Source organism: Protobothrops mucrosquamatus, unplaced genomic scaffold (assembly GCF_001527695.2).
Source record: "Protobothrops mucrosquamatus isolate PMUCROS unplaced genomic scaffold, P.Mucros_1.0 scaffold2302, whole genome shotgun sequence".
NCBI lineage: Eukaryota > Metazoa > Chordata > Lepidosauria > Squamata > Viperidae > Protobothrops > Protobothrops mucrosquamatus.
Genome location: NW_015388388.1, coordinates 389,872 through 410,592, shown reverse-complemented (window position 1 = coordinate 410,592; position 20,721 = coordinate 389,872). Strand labels below are relative to the sequence as shown.

At 46.6% G+C, this 20,721-nt stretch overlaps 1 protein-coding gene across 1 annotated transcript in view; it reads left to right on the top strand.

The window, feature by feature from the left end:
• The window catches only part of PLPP2 (phospholipid phosphatase 2), a 44,042-nt gene extending 38,620 nt beyond the window's left edge, over positions 1-5,422 (top strand). Inside the window, exons 3-5 of the mRNA XM_015824639.1 lie at positions 1,114-1,171; positions 3,114-3,290; positions 4,505-5,422. Coding sequence (XP_015680125.1) covers positions 1,114-1,171; positions 3,114-3,290; positions 4,505-4,642 — 373 coding nt within the window. The 3' untranslated portion in view covers positions 4,643-5,422. The remainder of the gene's footprint in view (positions 1-1,113; positions 1,172-3,113; positions 3,291-4,504) is intronic.
• Positions 5,423-20,721: the final 15,299 nt, after the last annotated feature.

The following is a 20,721-nucleotide window of genomic DNA, read 5'->3' as shown; positions in this document are numbered from 1 at the left end:
GGAAGTTGCCTGGGAAAACCGCCGCTCATGATCACGTGACCGTGGGACGTAGCCACCAATGTCAGGTGGCCAAGCTCCCAAATTTTGATCACATGACGGCAGCGGCTGTAAGTGCAAGGACTGATCGTAAGTCACTTTTTTCCAGCGGTGACCTAACAAACGGTCGTAAATCGAGGACTGCGTGTAAAATGGTTGGGGCCACCTGTTTTGTACGCAAGATTGCGTTCCCCACCCCAAGAGGCGGGAGGAGAGGCAGGAACCCAGATCATAATTTCAAAGTTCTTAAATAATAATAATAAAGTTGGAAGGGACCTTGGAGGTCATCTAGTCCAACCCCCTGCTCAGGCAGGAAACCCTATACCAGTTGATGGCTGTCCGGTCTCTTCTTAAAAACTTCCAGTGTTGGAGCATTCACCGCTTCTGGAGGCAGGTTGTTCCACTGGTTAATTGTTCTAACTGTCAGGAAGTTTCTCCTTAGTTCTAGGTTGCTTCTCTCTTTGGTTAGTTTCCATCCGTTGCTAGTCAAGGTCTAGTCAAGTCCGTCGTAAGTCAAGGACTCCTTATAACATAGTTGTCCAGTAGCTCCTTTTCCAGTTAAGAACTTTTCTTAAAAAAAAGACAAAAGCTGAAGCCGTGTTGGATCTGAAACAGGAACAACTTTCCACCATGAGTTCTCCTGTTTAAGAATTTTGGAAGGGAGAAAGTATTAGCCAACCATCCATATATATATATACAGGTAAGTCTTCAACTTACAAACAGTTCATTTAGTGACCATTCCAAGTGAAAACGGCACTGAAAAAATGGACTTAAGACCATTTTTTCACATTTAACGACCGTCACAGCCTCCCCAGGGTCACGTGATCAAAATTTGGAGGCTTGGCAACTGGCATGTACCTATGACAGTTGCAATGTCTCGGGGGGTCATGTAATCCCCTTTTGCGACGGCCTTCTGACAAGCAAAATCGACGGAGAAGCCAGATCCGCTTAACGACCGTCTTCGCAACCTAACAATTGCAGCGATACACTTAACAACCGCGGCAAGGAAGGTCGTAAAATGGGGCAAAATTTGACTTAACAAATATATATATATTTCTTTTTTTCTTCTCTTTCTAGATTGTCATTCTATTCTGGACACTCTTCCTTTGGGATGTACTGCATGATGTTTTTAGCGGTGAGTGAGGGAGTGAATCGCGGGGTTCAAAGAATTCTCTGGAAGGGGGGAGGGGTCAACGCTGGATGGATGCCATTAGACGCAGGTTTGTTTGCATTTCCAAGGACCAGGGAGGAAGTGATTGCGAGCAATGTTTCTCGACCTTAGCCACTTGAAGACAGGTGGACTTCAACTCCCAGAATTCCTGAGCCAGCCACGCTGAGGGAAAAGGGAGAGGTTTCCATGCTGAGCCCTGCTGGCTCAGGAATTCTGGGAGTTGAAGTCCACGAGTCATAAAAGAGCCAAGGTTGCCTACCCCTGTCGTAGTCAGTTAAAAAAGTACTGAGAGGGGTGCCAATCGTGGCTGCGTTCCCACAACCCACCGAACCAGGATTAGCTAAATTGGGACCCCTCAGCGGCTGCCTTGGTGACTGGGGGGGGGCTATAATTTTGATGAGCTTCCAAATTGGGGGAGGTGGGGGCAGAAATGTTGCATGGTTGTTTATTGGTGCACTCCCTTCCTTTGTTTATTTGCTAGCTTTATTTGTTCCATTCATTCATTTATTTATTTATTTCCATCCTTCCTTTATTGATTGGCATCGTTTATTTATTTTGCATTTATTTGCATGCTTTCTTTATTTGCTAACTTAATTTTATTTGCTGCCTTTATTTATGTGTCTGCTGCCTTTAGTTATTTGCTGCCTTTTATACATTTGCGTGTTTTACTTATTACTTTATTTGTACACCGGCATTACCTGATCACTTTTATTTGCTCCCTTTGTTTGTTTGTTTGTTTGTTTGTTTGCACACTTCCTTTATTTACTAATGTTTGTACTATATTTTTCCTTTGTGTACTTTGTTTATTTGCTTCCTTCCTCCCTCCCTCCTTCCTCCCTCTCTCCATCCCTCTCTCCTTCCTGTCTTCTGTCCCTCCTTCCTTCCTCCCTCCCTCCTTCCTCCCTCCCTCCTTCTCCCACTCTGTCTCTTCCTCCCTCTTTCATTTTTTTCTTTCCTTCCTTCCTTCCTCCCTCCCTCCCCTTTCTTTCTTTCTTTCTTTCTTTCTTTCTTTCCTTCCTTCCTTTCTCTCTCCCTCCCATTTCCTTCTTTCCTCTTTCCCTCCGTTCCTCCCTCTCTCCCTCCCATTTCCTTCCTTCCTTCCTTCCTCCCTCCCTCCTCCCTCCCTCTCTCCTTCCTTCTTCTGTCCCTCCTTCCTCCCTCCCTCCCTCCTTTCTCCCACTCTCCGTCTCTTCCTCCCTCCTTCATTTTTTTTCTTTCCTTCCTTCCTCCCTCCCTCCCTCCCCTTTCTTTCTTTCTTTCTTTCTTTCTTTCCTTCCTTCCTTTCTCTCTCCCTCCCATTTCCTTCCTTCCTCCCTCCCTCCGTTTCTCCCTCTCTCCCTCCCATTTCCTCCCTCTTTCCCTCCTCCCTCTCTCCNCCTCCCTCTCTCCATCCCTCTCTCCTTCCTTCTTCTGTCCCTCCTTCCTTCCTCCCTCCTTCCTCCCTCTTTCCTTTCTCCCTTTCTCCATCTCTTCCTCCCTCATTTTTTCCTTCCTTCCTTCCTTCCTTCCTCCCTCCCTCCCCTTCCTTCCTTCCTTCCTTCCTTCCTTCCTTCCTTCCTTCCTTCCTTCCTTCCTTCCTTCCTTTCTTTCTTTCTTTCTTTCCTTCCTTTCTCTCTCCCTCCCATTTCCTTCCTTTCCTTTCCCCCTCTTTCCCCTTTCCCTTTCCCCTTCCTTCCCCTTCCCCTTTCTCTTCCCCTTTCCCCTTCCCTTCCCTTATATGCCCCCTTATTCCCGGTGACCTCATTGGGCAAACCCAGCCGTGGGGCTCATTTAGGATTCCAAGCGTGGGTGGAATTCAGTTTGGGCATCAGGTTCAGCCGTGGGGCACAGAGGAAGACCTTCTCTTCCAAAGCCATCGTCCTCTGGCGGCCATCTCTCAAGCCCCCTCCTTTCTCTTGGATTCTAGCTTTACGTCCAGGCCCGCCTGGTTGGCCGATGGGCTCGGCTGCTGCGCCCGACTATCCAGTTCTTTCTCCTCTGCTTCGCCATCTACGTGGGCTACAGCCGGGTGTCAGACTACAAGCACCATTGGAGCGACGTGCTGGTTGGCCTCCTGCAGGGGGCGCTCATTGCTATCCTTACGGTAAGCGATGGACAGATTGGCCCAAAGTCACTCAGCTGGCTTTCATGCCTAAGGCGGGACTAGAACTCGCCATCTCCTGGTGATTGGCCCAAAGTCACCCAGCCAATTTTTATGCCTAAGGCAAGACTAGAACTCGCCGTGTCTGGTGATCGGTTCAAAGTCAGCCAAGGCAGCTTTCATACCTAAGTCTGGACTAGAATTCCCATCTCCTGGTGAATGGTCCAAAGTCACCCAGCCAACTTTCATGCCTAATACGGGATTAGAACTCACCGATTGGCTCAAAGTCACCCAAGGCAGCTTTCATACCTAAGGCTGGACTAGAACTCCCATCTCCTGGTGATTGGTCCAAAGTCACGCAACTGGCTTTCATGCCTAAGGCGGGACTAGAACTCCCAACCTCTTGGTGATTGGCCCAAAGTCACTCAGCTGGCACTCAAGCCTAAGGCAGAACTAGAACTCACTGTCTCCTGGTATTTGAATCAAAAGTCACCCAGCTGGCTTTTATGGCTACAACAGAACTAGAACTCAATGTTCCTGGTGATTGGCCCAAAGTCACCCAGCCGACTTTCATAGCTAAGCAGAACTAGAACTCTCTGATTCCTGGTGTTTGACTCAAAGGTCACCCAGCCAGCTTTTATGGCTACAGCAGAACTACAACTCAATGTTCCTGGTGATTGGTGACGCAACTGGCTTATATGCCTAAGGCAAGACTAGAACTCCCAACCTCTTGGTGGTTGGCCCAAAGTCACTCAGCTGGCATTCAAGCCTAAGGCAGAACTAGAACTCACCGTCTCCTGGTGTTTGACCCAAAAGTCACCCAGCTGGCTTTTAGGGCTACAGCAGAACTAGAACTCAATGTTCCTGGTGATTGGCCCAAAGTCACCCAGCCGGCTTTCATAGCTAAGAAGAACTAGAACTCACCGTCTCCTGGTGTTTGACCCAAAAGTCACCCAGCTGGCTTTTATAGCTACAGCAGAACTAGAACTCGATGTTCCTGGTTGATTGGCCCAAAGTCACCCAGCCGGCTTTCATAGCTAAGCAGAACTAGAACTCACTGTTTCCTGGTGATTGGCTCAAAGTCACCCCCAGACAGCTTTTTTATGCCTGAGGTGGAACTAGAACTCACATCCTCCCAGTTTCTAGCCTGGTGCCTTCACCACTAAATCAAACTGGCCGTCTTTGGCCTCTTCTCATCGGAGCTGCCTTTTTCACAGGTCCGCTACATCTCCGACTTCTTCAAGGAGAGGCCCCAGGCGTCGTGTGCCGAAAAGGATCTTGGACGTAAACCCAGCACCCCCCTGCCTCTGAGCGAGTCGGAGTGTAATCACTGCAACTACCGGGTTCCTGTGTGAACGGGGTGACTTCGAATTGGTTTGATTTCAGTGGCGAACATCACGTATCCGCCTATCATCCGGTATCTCTGCCTCTCTGATGCGTTTCTACTTTCCCTTTGGACTTGTCCAACGAAGAGGCAAAACCGGGACATATTTTTTTTTCCCCCTTTCATTCTTCTTTTTGCGTTCGTTTTTAAACCCTTCTTTTTTTACTATTATTATTGTGATTATGCCCGATGCTACTGCACCACACCACACCACACGTTTGACACTTGCAAAATGCCTGCCTCACCGCCACCTAGGCCCAAAGGCCAGGCCAGAATTTGAAAAAATTTCAAACTTTTGTCTCTGGTTAAAAGACGTCCAGACAAGCCGTTTCCATGTGGGGTAAAATAAGACACAGGTTTATATATATATTCAGCTTGATGGCCCAGCTTTTTATCGGGACTTCGGCTCTTTGTGCCTGGCTTTGCGAAAGTGTACCACAGCATGCTTTGCAAAAGTTAGTGGGTCTCTGATCATCTCTCCCCAAAACCGTGGAAGGATTCCTGAGCACTGTCAAGTCAAGACCCCAAAATTGCTACGGTGTTTTTAACACTTTTTTGGGCTGGATTCTCCATTTTCTGTGTATTTGGGTATTCTTTTTAGGCGCCTGATGGAGGATCTGAAGGGAGCTTGTTTTTGAATGCAGACAAATCCTCTGAAAGGACATGACGTGTGAAATATTTGCTCTGGGGTATAGCAGCAAAAATGGACTGTAACTGTGAAAGGTTAGGGCAGGGATTTCCAATTTTGGCAACTTTTAAGACTTGTGGACTTCAACTCCCAGAATGCTGGCTGAGAAATTCTGGGAGTTGAAGTCCACAGGTCTTAAAAGTTGTCGAGCTTGGATATTCCAGATTTGCTCCATAAAAAGCAAATTGTCACCTGGATAATATCTTACAATTTAGTCCAGGTTGAGAGAAGGACATATTGGGTATCAGTGAGGTTTATTAAACTGCTAAATTGGGGTGGGTGGCTGGGAGGGGCGTCCCATATCTTTGATACCAACTTTTTGTACCGGTCAGTTTTTGTTTTCCAGTGGATAAAACCCGAGCAAGATTGAATAAAATTGAAATGGACTTTTTAAGTCACTGCCAACATCTTTTTATTGTCCTCGCTGCTCACCATCATATTTTCCCTAAAGCTTTGAAGACCGAAACTTCAGCGGTGGGGATGGGAAAAGCTGCAGATTACGAGCTTTTCGTGCTGCCGCAAGAGAGAAGAATCATCGCTTAAGCGATTTAAAAAGCGGGCATTTCTGATGGGAAATTTGAGGCTTCGATGCGTGTCTGTCCTGCACGCGGCGGAGGAACGTGGGCAAAAGAAATAAAGGTTTGATCCTTTCCAGGTTTTGCTGAAGCAACTCTCCTCCGGTGGGTCATTATGAATTCAGGAAGAGCAGTGCAAATTTCAAACCATTTGCTGCACACCCTGACTGTTCAGAAGAAGAAGAAAAATCTAATAAAAAACAGGCAGGGAAAAAGAAAATCAGATAAAGCCAATAGCAATTCAAGGGGAATTGCCCTCATCTAGAGAAAGGGACGTCTTATGAAACAGGTCAAGGAGTCCCTACAGATTTGACTCCATTTGTCGTTGCCAATTATGGGGGAATGGGGTGCTCATCTCTGTTTTAAGGCCAGCGCTGTCCAAAGACATTTTCGCCGTCATGCGGTCAGCCTGATGTCATGGAGCCTTGTTGCCTTCCCAACGAAGTGGTACCTATTTATCTACAGCAGTGGTTCTCAACCTGTGGGTCGGGACCCCATTTGGGGTCGATCGACCATTTCACGGGGGTCGCCAAGCAAGGCTGTCCGCCATTTTTTTTGTCCACCATTTTTTTTCTCCACCATTTTTTCCCCCTTTTCCGGCGGGTGCCTTACCTCCCTTGAGCTGGGCCAGCTGGTGGTCGGCCTGCTCCGTCTCTGCTGCTTGCCAGCTACGCCTCGGCCGGCGCAGGGGGCGGAACCACGCATGCGCAGCGCTCCCAGGCAGGGAACGTCCTCGACTTACGACCGGTTGGGTAGTCCTCGACTTACGACCAGTTTAGTCCTCGACTTACAACCGGTTTAGTCCTCGACTTACAACCGGTTTAGTCCTCGACTTACGACCGGTTGGGGTCGCGGCATTAAAAAGGTTGAGAACCACTGATCTACAGTGATGGCCAAAATTGTGGAAACCTTTTGGGAAAAGTGTATTTTTTGAGGTTTGATGGCTAATAACACCACTTTTTTTTTTTGGGAGTAGTACCATAAAATTATATATCAATGGAACGATAATTTAATCAAGAATGTAATGCAACATAGTTTGTTCAATTATCTGTACTGTATTCTGTGAAAAGTTATAGCCAAATAACCAGAAAAAGGAAGCACAACTTGCTTAGGTTGACATCAGGTAGCTTTCCTTCATCTGATTGTAGCCAATGAGCATGAGTGTTTAGAGAGCCAATCGGGTGTCATCTTGTTTTGGCAATGAGCCAATCAGATCACAGTAGGATCCAGTGATTGATGTCGTGTATTGAAGCTGAGAGGAGGACATTTGTCAGTGTGTTATGTGATCGCTGTCAAGTTGGTTGGGTTTTTTTGTGTTCTTTCATTGAGTGGGCTTGTAAAATGTAATAAAATTAAAGTCATGGTGCAAAGAGTTGACCGGTTGCCCAGAAAGCGATGTAAAATAGTATTATTAAGTGAACAAGGCTACAGGTATAAAGAAATTAGAAGAAAAATGGGTGGAAACTTAACCAAAGGTGGCATTTCTACTGTACACATTTCCCAAAAGGTTTCCACAATTTTGGCCACTACTGTACTTGCATTTGCATGCTTTCGAATTGCTAGATTGGCAGGAGCTGAGGTGAGGACGGAAGCTCACCCCATCCTGTGGCACTTGGATCTTGAACCTGGGTTGCCGGCTTTCCAGCTGACTGGTCCAGAGACAAAGGCCTTAAAATCCACAGAGACAATACAGATAGTCCTTGCCTTATGACTTGTCTACTTAGCAGGTGTGTTGAGCTGCTAAGACAGAATAACAGATTTGGAAAGGACCGTGGAGATCTTCTACTCCAGACATGTCAAACACAAGGCCCGGGGGCCAGATGCGGCCCGCGAAGTGGTTTCATGTGGCCCGCGAAGCCATCCTGGAAACAGTGAGGGAACGGCCCCCGCTGCCTTGGCCCTGGCCCAGGCCGGCCGGGAGCCAATGTACAATTTTGTGGTGGCCATCTATGCTGAAATGCATTCAGTCTTAGTTCCACAAGGCCGTCTGGAAACAGCGAGGAACCAGCCCCTGTTGTGTCGACCCCGCCCCCTGGGTGCATGCTGGGGAGGGGTCACCCTTTGTGAGGAATGAAGAAATGGACCATGCCTTGGCGCTTGCCCCGGTCCCACCCCCTTCTGCCAGAGACCCTCAGATCTGTCCCACTCCTGCCTAGGCCCCCACAGGCACCCTGGACGCGAATGATGTAGATCTGGCCACGCCCACCCAATAGGCCACACCCACTCCAGCCGTGCCCACCCTGGCCACACCCACCCGTCCCCCCAAGGGCAACCGCAATGCTGATGCGGCCCTCAATGAAATTGAGTTTGACACCTCTGTTCTAGTCCAACCCCACTGCTCAAGCAGGAGACCCTATACTGCAGTGATGGCGAACCTTTTAGAGACCGAGTGCCCAAACTGCAACCCAAAACCCACTTATGCATCGTCGGGTGCCGGGTGGATGTGGCCCATTGGGTGGGCGTGGCCCATTGGGTGGGCGTGGCCGCGGTGGTAACAGCAGACTGGGTGGGACTGAAAAGTTCAATCAATCAATTCCAAGTTTGCAAGATCTTTTTTTTCCCCGCGAGAAGTTGAAATTGACTGATTGATTGAACTTTTTTTTTTGTACACAGCGGCGGAGGCCTAAAGCGAAAAGGTTTTATAAAACCCACCTGAAGGACTAGGACTGGGGCGACAGCACGCGTGCCCACAGAGAGGGCTCTGAGTGCCGCCTCTGGCACCCGTGCCACAGGTTCGCCACCACTGCTATGCTGTTTGAGACAGATGGCTGTCCAGTCTCTTCTTAAAAACCTCCAGTGATGGAGCACCCACAACTTCTGGAGGCAGGTCGTTCCACTGATAGATTTGCTAAATGTCTACGGAAATTCTCAGTCGTCCAGGTCACAGTTATCCCAAAGGTGCTTTTTTTCAGGAGGCAACTGGACTTTCTTGGGTTTTTTTTTAAGACGTTTCACTTCTCATCCAGTTGCCTCCTGAAAAAAACACCTTTGGGACATTGATCGATTGTTCTCCCTGACAGGAAGTTTCTCCTTAATTCCAGGTTGCTTCTCCTCTTGATTAGTTTCCATCCGTTGCTTTTTTTTCTCCTGCCTTCAGGTGCTTTGGAGAATAGATTGACCCCTTTTTTTTTGTGGCAGCCCCTCAGATATTGGAAGGCTGCTATCATGTCCCCCCTCGTCCTTCTTTTCATTAGATTAGACCAGGGGCCTTCAAACTTGGCCCTTTTATGACTTGTGGACTTCAACTCCTAGGCACAGGCACACTGGCTGAGGAATTCTGGGAGTTGAAGTCCACAAGTCATAAAAGGGCCAAGTTGGAAGGCCCCTGGATTAGACATACCCAATTCCTGCAAACGTTCTTTGTATGTTTTAGCCTCCAGGCCCCTGATCATCTTTGTTGCTCTTCTCTGCACTCTTTCTGGAGTCTCAACATATCCAGGACCTCTCTAGGATTACTTATGACCCAGCTCCGAATTCCCAAGATCACCCCCCCCCCCCCATTCATATGACCATATTTCAGCAACTGGAGTTCATTTACAGCCATTTGCAGCATCATATAGTCATGGGACCACATTTTATAACATTTTTGCCAAAACCTGGCATTTACTTCCAGTCTTCAGCAAAACCAGCCCATACCAAACCATTGTTTCACTTAACGACTGCAGTATCCGCTCAACAACTGCCACAAAAATGGTCATAAAATTGAGTCGGTTAAGTGGGTGGCCCCCTTGATGACTTACGACCGTAATGGAACCTGTCCTCGTAAATTGAGGCCTACCTTAATGCCTTGCTTTCCCCAGGCAGGATATTTCAGAGGTAGCAACTGCGTAAAAGTTCCTTCCATCGTTTCTCTTTCTTTTACAGGCCCTCAGAACGCTTCAAGCCTTCACAGACCTGTGGACTTCAGATCCCAGAATTCCACAGCCAGCATGGCATTGTTGGGAATTCTGGGAACTGAAGTCCACCGTGCACGGAAGTGGGCAAATACTGTTCTAAGCAAGAAAAATAATGCACAAAAGGAGAATAAATAACCAAATACAAACTATTAAAAAGCACAGTGCTGGAAAAAGAGGAACAGCAGACTCAAATATTTTCCCTTATTCCCTGAAAATTCAGCAAAGGAGCAACATATCTCTGTTTTAAGGGTGCAGGGAGATTTTTACTGATTTACACCCCCCCTTATTTTGTACAAACTCCAGGCAGTAAACATAAGGTCTCCTCCAGTTACAGGTAAGTCCTCAACATACAGCCCATTACTGTCGTATGTCATAATGGCTGTAAAATGGGTTTGTCAACTGAACAACCCAATTTTATAACCTTTTTTTTTTTTTGCGGTGGTTGTAAAGCAAATACCACAGTCCTTAAGCAAACCAAAGAGCTCCTATGGGTGTCATTTTGCCAGACACAGATGTAATTGTCTGTTTACAGCAAAATCATCCGTAAAATACAGGGAGTCCTCGACTTGCGACCACAACGGAGCCCAAAATTTCCGTTGTTAAGTGAGACATTTAATTTTGCCCCATTTTACGACTTTTCTTGACTCAGTTGTTAAGTGAATCGCTGCAGTTGATAAGTTAGTGATCCGGTTGTTAAGTGAATCTGGGGTCCCCATTGACTTTGCTTGTCAGAAGGTCGCAAAAGGGGATCACGTGACCCCGGGCGACCGTCATAAATATGAGTCAGTTGTCAAGCGTCGGAATTTTTGATCACATGACCATGGGGATGCTACAAAGGTCGTAACTGAAAAGCGGTCGTAAGTCTCTTTTTTCAGTGCCGTTGTAACTTTGAACGGTCACTAAACGAATTGTTGTAAGTCGAGGACTACCTGTGCAGTCATGTGACAGCGGGAAGCTGTCCATCGCCGTAAATGTAGCTGTGTTGCAAAGAGGCTGAGCCATCAGAATTTCAAATGTGCGTCGCCCTTTTTGGGGTCAATCATAGCATCAAAGGGTCACTAAAAGACCAGTCGTAAGTCAAGAACTACCTGTATTTTCCCCACAACGATAATCCTGTGAGGTGGGCTGGGCTGATCAGAACCGCCTGGCCCAACATAACCATGGTGTTATGGTGGCACGATACAGAAAAAAGCCCGTTTCTCCCGTTTCCTGTGTTTTAGCCAACAATCTTCTCTGTTTCCTAAGCAAGTTGTTCATCTCTCATATTTCTGGAAAATGAAAACGTAGGCTGGAAAATGGAGTTTTGCACCGGGCCAGTTTTCACTTTTAAAAAAAGCTAAAAAAAAAGCTTTGAATGGAGTGGAAAATAAAGAGGGTGGCACCGATGCCAAAGAGATGATTGTGAGCGTATTGGCACTCTTTGGTGCCACGCTGGGGACTAGAAATACAGACATGACTAAATCAGCTTTTGGACATTGTTGATAGCACATTTTTGAATTAAGATAACTTAGCTAGGTATTTGCATTCAGAGTGCAGTGGGGTTTGTTGTGGCTGTGTGTGTCGTTCTGGTGTTTTTATGGTGGCTTTCTGAGCAACTAGGATTGCAGTCTATAAAATGGGCAGTGATTTAACTTAGTCCAGGGGTAGGCAACCTGGGCTCTTTTATGACTCGTGGACTTCAACTCCCAGAATTCCTGAGCCAGCATGGCTCAGCTTGGAAACCACTCCCTGTCCCCTCAGCATGGCTGGCTCAGGAATTCTGGGAGTTGAAGTCCACGAGTCATAAAAGGGCCAAAGCTGCCTACCCCTGACTTAGTGTATTCAACCTTAGCTACTTTATGATGTGTGGACTTCAATTCCCAGAATTTTCCAGGCAGCCATGCTGGTTGGGGAATTCTGGGAGTTGAAGTCCACAAATCCATTTGAAGTAATAACAGCCTTGTAACGTGACATACAACCTGATCTTGGAATGACAAGATGATGTACAACCTGATCTTGGGTGACGTACAACCTGATCTTGGAATGACAACCATCGGCCCCACCATCAAGGTCACACAATTCAGGTGCTTGGCAACTGGCTTACATTTATGACGGCTGCAGAGTTGTAATTTGAAACCTTTGCAGCTTCCCACAAGCAAAGTCAATTGAGGAAGCTGGATTTGCTTAAAAATTGCAGTAAAACTGGACGTCTAATTGTGGTTTGTCAGCCAAATATTCAGACTGGATTTGGCATTTTTTGTCCACCTACCTTGAGTCTTTCCCAAGGACCTGGGATAGGCAGATGTGGATGTTTGATTGTGTTAGAGAAATCGTCGCAGGATGGAAGCTGGTCTGCCTTTTGCAATTGACTGAGGGTGAATTTGTCAAGGCCGACGGTGTCCAAATGATGTTTATTTGTGTGGAATGCAATAGGGTCTCCTGCTTGAGGAGGGGGTTGGACTAGACTAGAAGACCTCCAAGGTCCCTCCCAACTCTGTTATTCTGTTATTCGCTTGAGCTATCAGCACTGTATCCACATTGGATTCTTGGACCCCGTCCTGGAACAGAACAACAATGCTGTGGCTTGCCTTTTAACGCACACCCAAAATTGTGCAAATCCAAGAGAGGGAGGGGGGGGTTTTTTTGGCAAAGGGAAGCCTTCCCCGGGAGACAGACAGTGGCAGAAGAGATTACTATTCCAAAGGCAGCAAAGCTAATAAGCCATGTGTTAGGATCAGCATGCCTCGTTGAGGGTCTCCACCACATCATTTTACTGTTGGCAACCTGTTGGCGAGCTGGGCAAATCTGGAAACACAAAAGCAGAGAGCACACCAGAGAGAGGAGGGAGCTGGCTGGCGCTCCCTGTCTTAACATTCCAAATTCTTGGCACCAACGCAGGCCAAGGAACGTGTACAGACAGACACGTACAGGCTGTGCAACACACACACACACACACACACACATACAGAGAGAGAAAGTTCCTGGAAGGAAGACTTGGATCCAGACACACATAGCCCAAGTGGACGGGGGTGCGGGGTGGATGTTTGAAAAGGCCCAGCGGGTACCAAGGAAATCAACCGAAGTTGTGTTATTGCAAAACAGCATCACACACACCCCTTGGCCTGCTCCCTGCGGGATCCTTTGGAGGAATCCAGAGGAAAACTTGGAATAACTGTAATTCTGACTTTTCCTCTCCCTGGCTCAGAACAAGCAGTTTTCTTTAGTTTCTCGGCAGACCGGACCAAGACGACCGAATGGATTACAAACTTCGGCTGCCAGCAGTTCGTTTAGTAACCGTTCAAAGTTACAACGGCACTGAAAAAAAGTGACTTATGACTGTTTTTCACACTTAACGATCCTTGTGGCATCCCCATGGTTGGGTGATCAAAATTTGGACACTTGGCAACTGGCAACTGTGTTTATGACGGTCGCAATGTCCCCGGGGTCACGTGATCCTCTTCTGCGACATTCGGACGAGCAAAGTCAATGGGGAAGCCAGATTCACTTACAAACTTCATCATTGTGATTCACTTAACAACCGTGGGAAAATAGGTCACAAAATGGGGCAAAACCCACTTAACAACTAGTAATTTGGGGCTTAATTAGGCTCATAAGTTGAAGATTGCCTGTATCATTAAACAGATAGTCCTCATCTTATAACCATTTGTTTAGTGACGGTTTGAAGTTAACACAGCACTGAAGTCCATCCACCCACTGGTGTTTGTCTTTTTTTTTCTCTTTCCTTCCACCCTTATCCGCAGTTTGGACTTCTCCAGAGAGCTAGGGCAGTGGTGGCGAACCTATGGCACGCGTGCCAGAGGCGGCACTCAGAGCCCTCTCTGTGGGCACGTGCACCATGCCCTGGAGATGGCAACTGTCCCTCTTCAACCAGCCGCCCGCTAACTTGCTGAGGTCCCACGTGGCCGGATGCATCCCAGCATGGCTGGTTTCCCTCCCCAGAGGGAGGCTTCAGAGGCGGCTTCTCTGAACTGTTGGGGGTGGGCTGCGGAGCCCCAGAGTGTGCCGTTCGACGGGCCGGCAGGCTGTGGCTGCTGATGGACACTGTCGGCCCCTATGCGCTCGCTGGCCTCTGTGTGCGGGGGCCGATGGTGTCAGGCAGTAGCCGCCCCTGCCTCGCCTTGCCCTGCAACAATGGCACCCCTGCCCTGCCTCGCCTTGCCTCACCCCTCAGGATGAGCCTCCTGCCCACCGCCCACCTGCCAGAGACCCCCTGGATCTCCCCCAACCCTGTCCGGCCCCCACAGGCGTCCCTCCCCACGAGCAACATCGAGATGGCCACACCCACCTTGGCCACACCCACCCAGTCTGCCATGACCATAGCCACGCCCATCCAGTGGGCCACGCCCACCTGGCACCCGGCGATAAATACGTGGGTTTTGGGTTGTAGTTTGGGCACTCGGTCTCTAAAAGGTTCGCCATCACTGAGCTAGGGCAACCAAGGAGCACCCCCAAAATTGTGTTCCTCGGGTAATATCACCCCACATCCCAAATCACCTTCAAGGTCAATGCTGGTTCTGCAACGGCTGACCTGGGTGTGACCCAACCACTTTCCTTTGCCACAGCTGTTTCCAACATTTGATAAACCACGATGCGGTCGCTACATCTCACCCAGAAGCTGGCTTTAGGCCTTCCTGTGGCCCTTCTTTGCCTCAAAGTCACCTGATCGGCTGTTTTTTAATGCCGATTAAATTGGTTTGCCTAGCCTCCCATCTTGCGTTTGCACAGGATGAAACAGGCGAGGGAACAAGAATAAATAAAACCCAACCCAGCCTGCAATAATATCTGTGGAGATTTGAAGGAGATTTATTCATCTTTGGGGCAGCTGTTTTGTGTAACAAATACAGACTTGTTTTGACTCTTGTAGCAGAAAAATGATGTTTGGGACTCTTCTTCCATTTATGGACTGGATAGAACAAAACGGGGTTGGTCTAAAGCAGGGGTGCTCAACTTTTATGAATTTCTGCTAGTCCAGAGAATAAGGAGAAGAACACTCCTTGTGGCTCAAACATCTGATTAATTGTACATTTTGTCTTTTTGTCTTTTTCCTTTCCTGCACTTAGAATAGAATAGAGCTGGAAGGGACCTTGGAGGTCTTCTAGTCCAGCCCCCGGCTCAAGCAGGAGAACCTATACCAGGGGTCTTCAAACTTGGCCCTTTTATGACTTGTGGACTTCAACTCCCAGAATTCCTCAGCCAGGCACGCGTGCCTGGCTGAGGAATTCTGGGAGTTGAAGTCCACAAGTCATAAAAGGGCCAAGTTTGAAGACCCCTGGTATATATGACGACAGCAGCAAGATTACTTTATGCATAGAAATGGAGGGACGCTTTGATTCCCACAATGGATGAACGGCTGCAAAAGTTAATGGAGTTAGCAGAGATGGCTAAATTGATTGCTTTGTTTTTTTTGGTTTTTTGTTTTTTAAACTACTTTTTTTTCTACTTGGAAACCAGTTCTGGACTTTGTGCTTGAAGTGGGGAAAACAATGAAACGTTGATTTCAGGTTTTACCAATTAGATAGGTTTGTTGTTATAGAAATGGCTAGTTTATACTATTATGTAAAAGGAAAAAGTTGAGGTTTGATGTTATTACCTTATTCTACTGCACCAAAGGGAGTTGGAAGTCAATGCCTTTTCATAATAATAATAATAATAATAATAATAATAATAATAATAATAATAATAATAATAATAATAATAATAATAATAATAATAATAATAATAATAATAATAATAATAATATAGTTGGGAGGTACCTTGGAGGTCATCTAGTCCAGCCCCCTGCTCAGGCAGGAAACCCTATACCATTTCGGACAAATGGCTGTCCAGTCTCTTCTTAAAAACCTCCAGTGTTGGAACATTCACAGCTTCTGGTGGCAGGTTGTTCCACTGGCTAATTGTTCTAACTGTCAGGAAGTTTCTTTCCTCCCCTTTTCCTACACTTTTCCCTTCCCTTTTCCGTTCCTTATTTTTCTATTTTGTATTTTTGTATTTGCTATTATAAACTAATAAAAAAAGATACATATGTTTTTTTTTCTAAATCAACATCTAATTTTAACTGCATGGCCAAGCAACCAGTTTGCTTATTATCATCGTCTTCATTATTTTGACTGCAAGTGCAACAAGCAAAGAAGTCAGGCTCTTAAGGATAATGCTTTTACTATAATGAGGGACTGTTGCTAGCACCTTTTGAGAAATGCAATCAAATGGATTGTATTTCTTGAATAAACTGAACAAACTTGATCGTGCTTTTAACAGTTCAAACGGTGCTAACGTCAGTCTTAATTTGGAGAAATAAGTGATGCCAAAGCTGCTGCTTGTGCTTTTCTGGTTTTTTTGGGTTTTATTTATGTGTGAATTAAAATGGAATTATTTATTTATCACACTGTTTTCCTCAGACCCTGCAGCAAGAGAGAGAGAGAGAGAGAGAGAGAGAGAGAGAGAGAGAGAGAGAGAGAGAGAGAGAGAGATTCAGAATTTATGGAGATGATCCACAAACAACGGTTTCTTTTCCTGCTTGCACTCTAAAAGACATAACAGGAAAGAAAAGGGCGGCAGGAGAGAGGAGGAAAAATGCAGGCTTAAGTTTATTTTATTACATTTCTTTTTCTAAAAAAAAAAAGAGCTGGAAGGAAAATAATGCTGCCCCCTCCCTTTTCGCAAAAATCTGATGATGGCACAGCAATTGTAGTGGGGTTTGTTTTAAAACAAAGGCCATTGTGCAGCTGAAACCACTGTTTTACACATATTGTACAGGCAAGTAGGTAAATCCGAATAACAATAACAGAGTTGGAAGGGATCTTGGAGGTCTTCTAGTCCAACCCCCTGCTCAAGCAGGAGACCCTATACTATTTCAAAGGAATGTTTGTCCAATCTCTTCTTAAAAACTTCCAGTGTTGAAGCATTCACCACTTCTGGAGGCAGGTTGTTCCACTGGTTAATTGTTCTCACTGTCAGGAAGTTTCTCCTTAGTTCTAGGTTGCATCTCTCCTTGGTTAGTTTCCATCCGTTGCTTCTTGTCCTGCCTTCAGGTGCTTTGGAGAATAGCTTGACTCCCTCTTCTTTGGGGCAGCCCCTCAAATATTGGGGCACTGCTATCATGTCACTCCTGGTCCTTCTTTTCATTAAACCAGACATACCCAATTCCTGCATTCATTCATTCGTTCGTTCGTTCGTTCGTTCGTTCGTTCGTTGCATATTTTAGCCTCCAGCCCCCTAATCACTTCTGTTGCTTTTCTCTTCACTCTTTCCAGAATCTCAGCTTCTTTTTTTATATCATGGTGACCAAAACTGGATGCAATATTCCAAGTGTGGCCTTACCGAGGCATTATAAAGCGGTATTAACCCTTCACATAATCTTGATCAGGTGAAGTGTTTGTGCCACTTTATAATGCCCTGGTAAGACCACACTTGAAATATTGCATCCAGTTTTGCTCACCACAACATGAAAAAAGATGTTGGGACTCTGGAAAAGAGTGCAGAGAAGAGCAACAAAGGTGATTAGGGGCCTGGAGGCTAAAACATACGAAGAACGGTTGCTGGAATTGTGTATGTCTAGTCTAGTGAAAAGAAGGACTAGGGGTGACATAATAGCAGTCTTCCAATATTTGACGAGCGGTCATAGAGAAGACCTGGTCAACCTATTCTCCAAAACGCCTGAAGGCAGGACAAGAAGCAACAAATGGAAACTAACCAAGGAGACAAGCAACCTAGAACTAAGGAGAAATTTCCTGACAGTGAGAACAATTAATCAGTGGAACAACCTGCCTCCAGAAGTCGTGGGTGCTCCATCACTGGAGGTTTTTAAGAAGAGACTGGGCAGCCATTTGTCTGAAATAGTATAGGGTTTCCTGCTTAAGCAAGGGGTTGGACTAGAAGACCCCCAAGGTCCCTTCCAACTCTGTTCCTCTGTTATGTGTTCTGTTAAATCTGTTACATATTCGACAATAAACTTGACATGAAACGATTACGGACACTAGGGGGCAGTATGTCCATGTAGGTTTAAATTGCATTGGCAAAGCCACAGACATTAAAAAAACAACTGGAAAACACTTCCCACTTTCCATCTCTGTGTGGGTCTGTGCGGTGTGTGTGTGTCTCTGTGTGTTTGTTGCAAATCAAAGGGAGACTTTTCTCCAGAGTTCTATGAACCGGAAATCCAGTTGCTTTGCTTGACAATACAGAAGAAGCAGCTCCTGGCTCTAGTCCCAAAACATGCTTAACCGCTGTTACTGAATTATTATTTCTTAGCTTCCCATAAGACATCAAATCTTACATTAAAACAAGGCTTGGATTGACACCTTTCTCCAAAACTAAGTTAAGAAAACACCGTCACCGCGTTCCTGTAACATACAAGTGGTCCTCGACTTACAACAGTTCATTTAGTGGCCGTTGAAAGTTACAACAGCACTGAAAAAAAAGTGACTTAGGACCATTTTTCACACTTACGACCGCTGCAATAACCCCCCCATGGTCACATGATCAAAATTCGGCCGCTTGACAGCTGACTCATATTTATGACGGTTGCAATGTCCTGGGGTCACGTGATTCCCCTTTTGTGCCTTTTTGACAAGCAAAGTCAATGGGGAAGCCAGATTCACTTGGTAAGGCCACACTCGGAATACAGCATCCAGTTTTGGTCACCACGATATAAAAAATATGCTGAGACTCTAGAAAGAGCACAGAGAAGAGCAACAAAGATGATCAGGGGACCGAAGGCTAAAACATACAAGGAACGGTTCCTGGAATTGGGTATGTCTAGTCTAATGAATCAAATACTTTGGCCACCTAATGAGAAGGAAGGACTCACTGGAGAAGGGCCTAATGCTGGGAAAGATGGAGGGCAAGAGAAGAAGGGGACGACAGAGAATGAGGTGGCTGGATGGAGTCACTGAAGCAGGAGACGTGAGCTTAAATGGACTCCAGAAGATGGTAGAGGACGGGAAGGCCTGGAGGAACATGGTCCATGGGGTCGCAATGGGTCGGACACGACTTTGCAACCAACAACAACAAGTTTAATGAAGAGAAGGACGAGGGGGGACATGATAGCAGTCTTCCAATATCTCAGGGGCTGCCCCAAAGAAGAGGGAGTCAAGCTATTCTCCAAAGCACCTGAAGGCAGGAGAAGAAGCAACGGATGGAAACCAGTCAAGGAGAGAAGCAACCTGGAATTAAGGAGAAATTTCTTGACAGTCAGAACAATTAACCAGTGGAACAACCTGCCTCCAGAACTTGTGAATGCTCCAACACTGGAAGTTTTTAAGAAGAGACTGGACAGCCATTTGTCTGAAATGGTATAGGGTTTCCTGCTCGAGCAGGGGGTTGGACTAGATGACCTTCAAGGTCCCTTCCAACGTCATCATCATCATCATCATCATCACTACCACCACCACCACCACCATTATTATTATTATTATTATTATTATTATTATTATTATTATTATTATTATTATTATTATTACAACAATTCATTTACTAAGTTAACAGCTGCAGTGATTGACTAAATAACTCTGGCAAGGAAGATCGTAAAATGGGGCAAAATCCACTTGACACATGTCTCACTTAGCAACAAAAACCTGGGGCTCCATTGTGGTCATCAGTCAAGGACTACCTGATCTGCAGGTCGTCTTCGACCTACGACCACAATCGGGACCCCAATTTCTGTTGTTAAACAAGGCCGTTGTTAAGTGAGCTGCACCTGATTTATGACCTCTTTTGCCACGGTTAAGCCAATCGTTTCAGTTGTTAAGTGAACCATGTGGTTCTTAAGTGAATCATTGGTTTGGCCTATCGGAAGCCAGCGGAAAAGGTGACAAATGGTGACCATATAACCCCAGGACACTGAAACCGTCATAAGTACATGCCAGTTGCCAAGTGCCTGGATTTTGATCACGTGACCATGGGATTGCTGCAATTGGAGGGACCAGTCCTAAGTCACTTTTTTCAGTGCCGTTGTAACTCAGAGGTCCCCAACCTTTTGGGCACCAGGAACCGGTTCCGCGGAGAGTTTTTTTTGCGGACCGGAGGGGGCGTGGCTTTGTGTGCTGCCTGCATCCTGCGGATGGAGCTTTGCTTGTTTGTGCAGACCGGTTGCTGGCATGCCGCGGCCCGGTATTGGTCCACGGACCAGGGGTTGGGGACTCCTGTTGTAAATCAAGGACTACCTACACCTCTGCAGCCTGACCACCAGGGGGTAGCAAAGCAATACTGGTCCCTGCAAATCTGGTGCTCATCCACGTACCATTCTATCTAGACCAGGGGTCCCCAACCCCCGGTCTGTGAACCGGTACTGGGCCGCAGCATGCCAGCAACCGGTCCGCACAAACAAGCAAAGCCCCATCTGCGGGATGCAGGCAGCACACAAAACCACGCACTCTCCGGTCCGCGGAAAAACCTTTCTCCACGGAACCGGTCCCTGGTGCCCAAAAGGTTGGGGACCTCTGATCTAGAAGCCTGCCTCAGGTCTGGTGCTGCTGTGATGTCACATAGCTTCTGACCAATCACTGGGCCAGAAGATGATTGGATCCCCTTTGGGGTTTGAGTTTCATTTGGAAGAAAGGCCAAATGCCCAAAGTTTTCTGCAATGGAAAAGTCAAGGCTGTGTTTTGGCCTGGCAGAGAGAAACGCGTCGTTTCAAGTCTCCTCCCAACCCAAATTATAATTTCTCTCCGTCCTTCTCTGCACAGCTCATTCCCTCCCTAGCAGTTTTTGTCAATCTCGGTGACTTTAAGACGTACGGACTTCAACTCCCAGAATTCCCTAGCCAGCCATTCTGGTTAGGGAATTCTGGGAGTTGAAGTCCATTCGTCTTAAAATAACTGAGGATGACAAAACACTGTTCTACAGACTTTGCCCCCTAGTGATGGTCTGCATGGGTACCTCGAACTTTAACCTC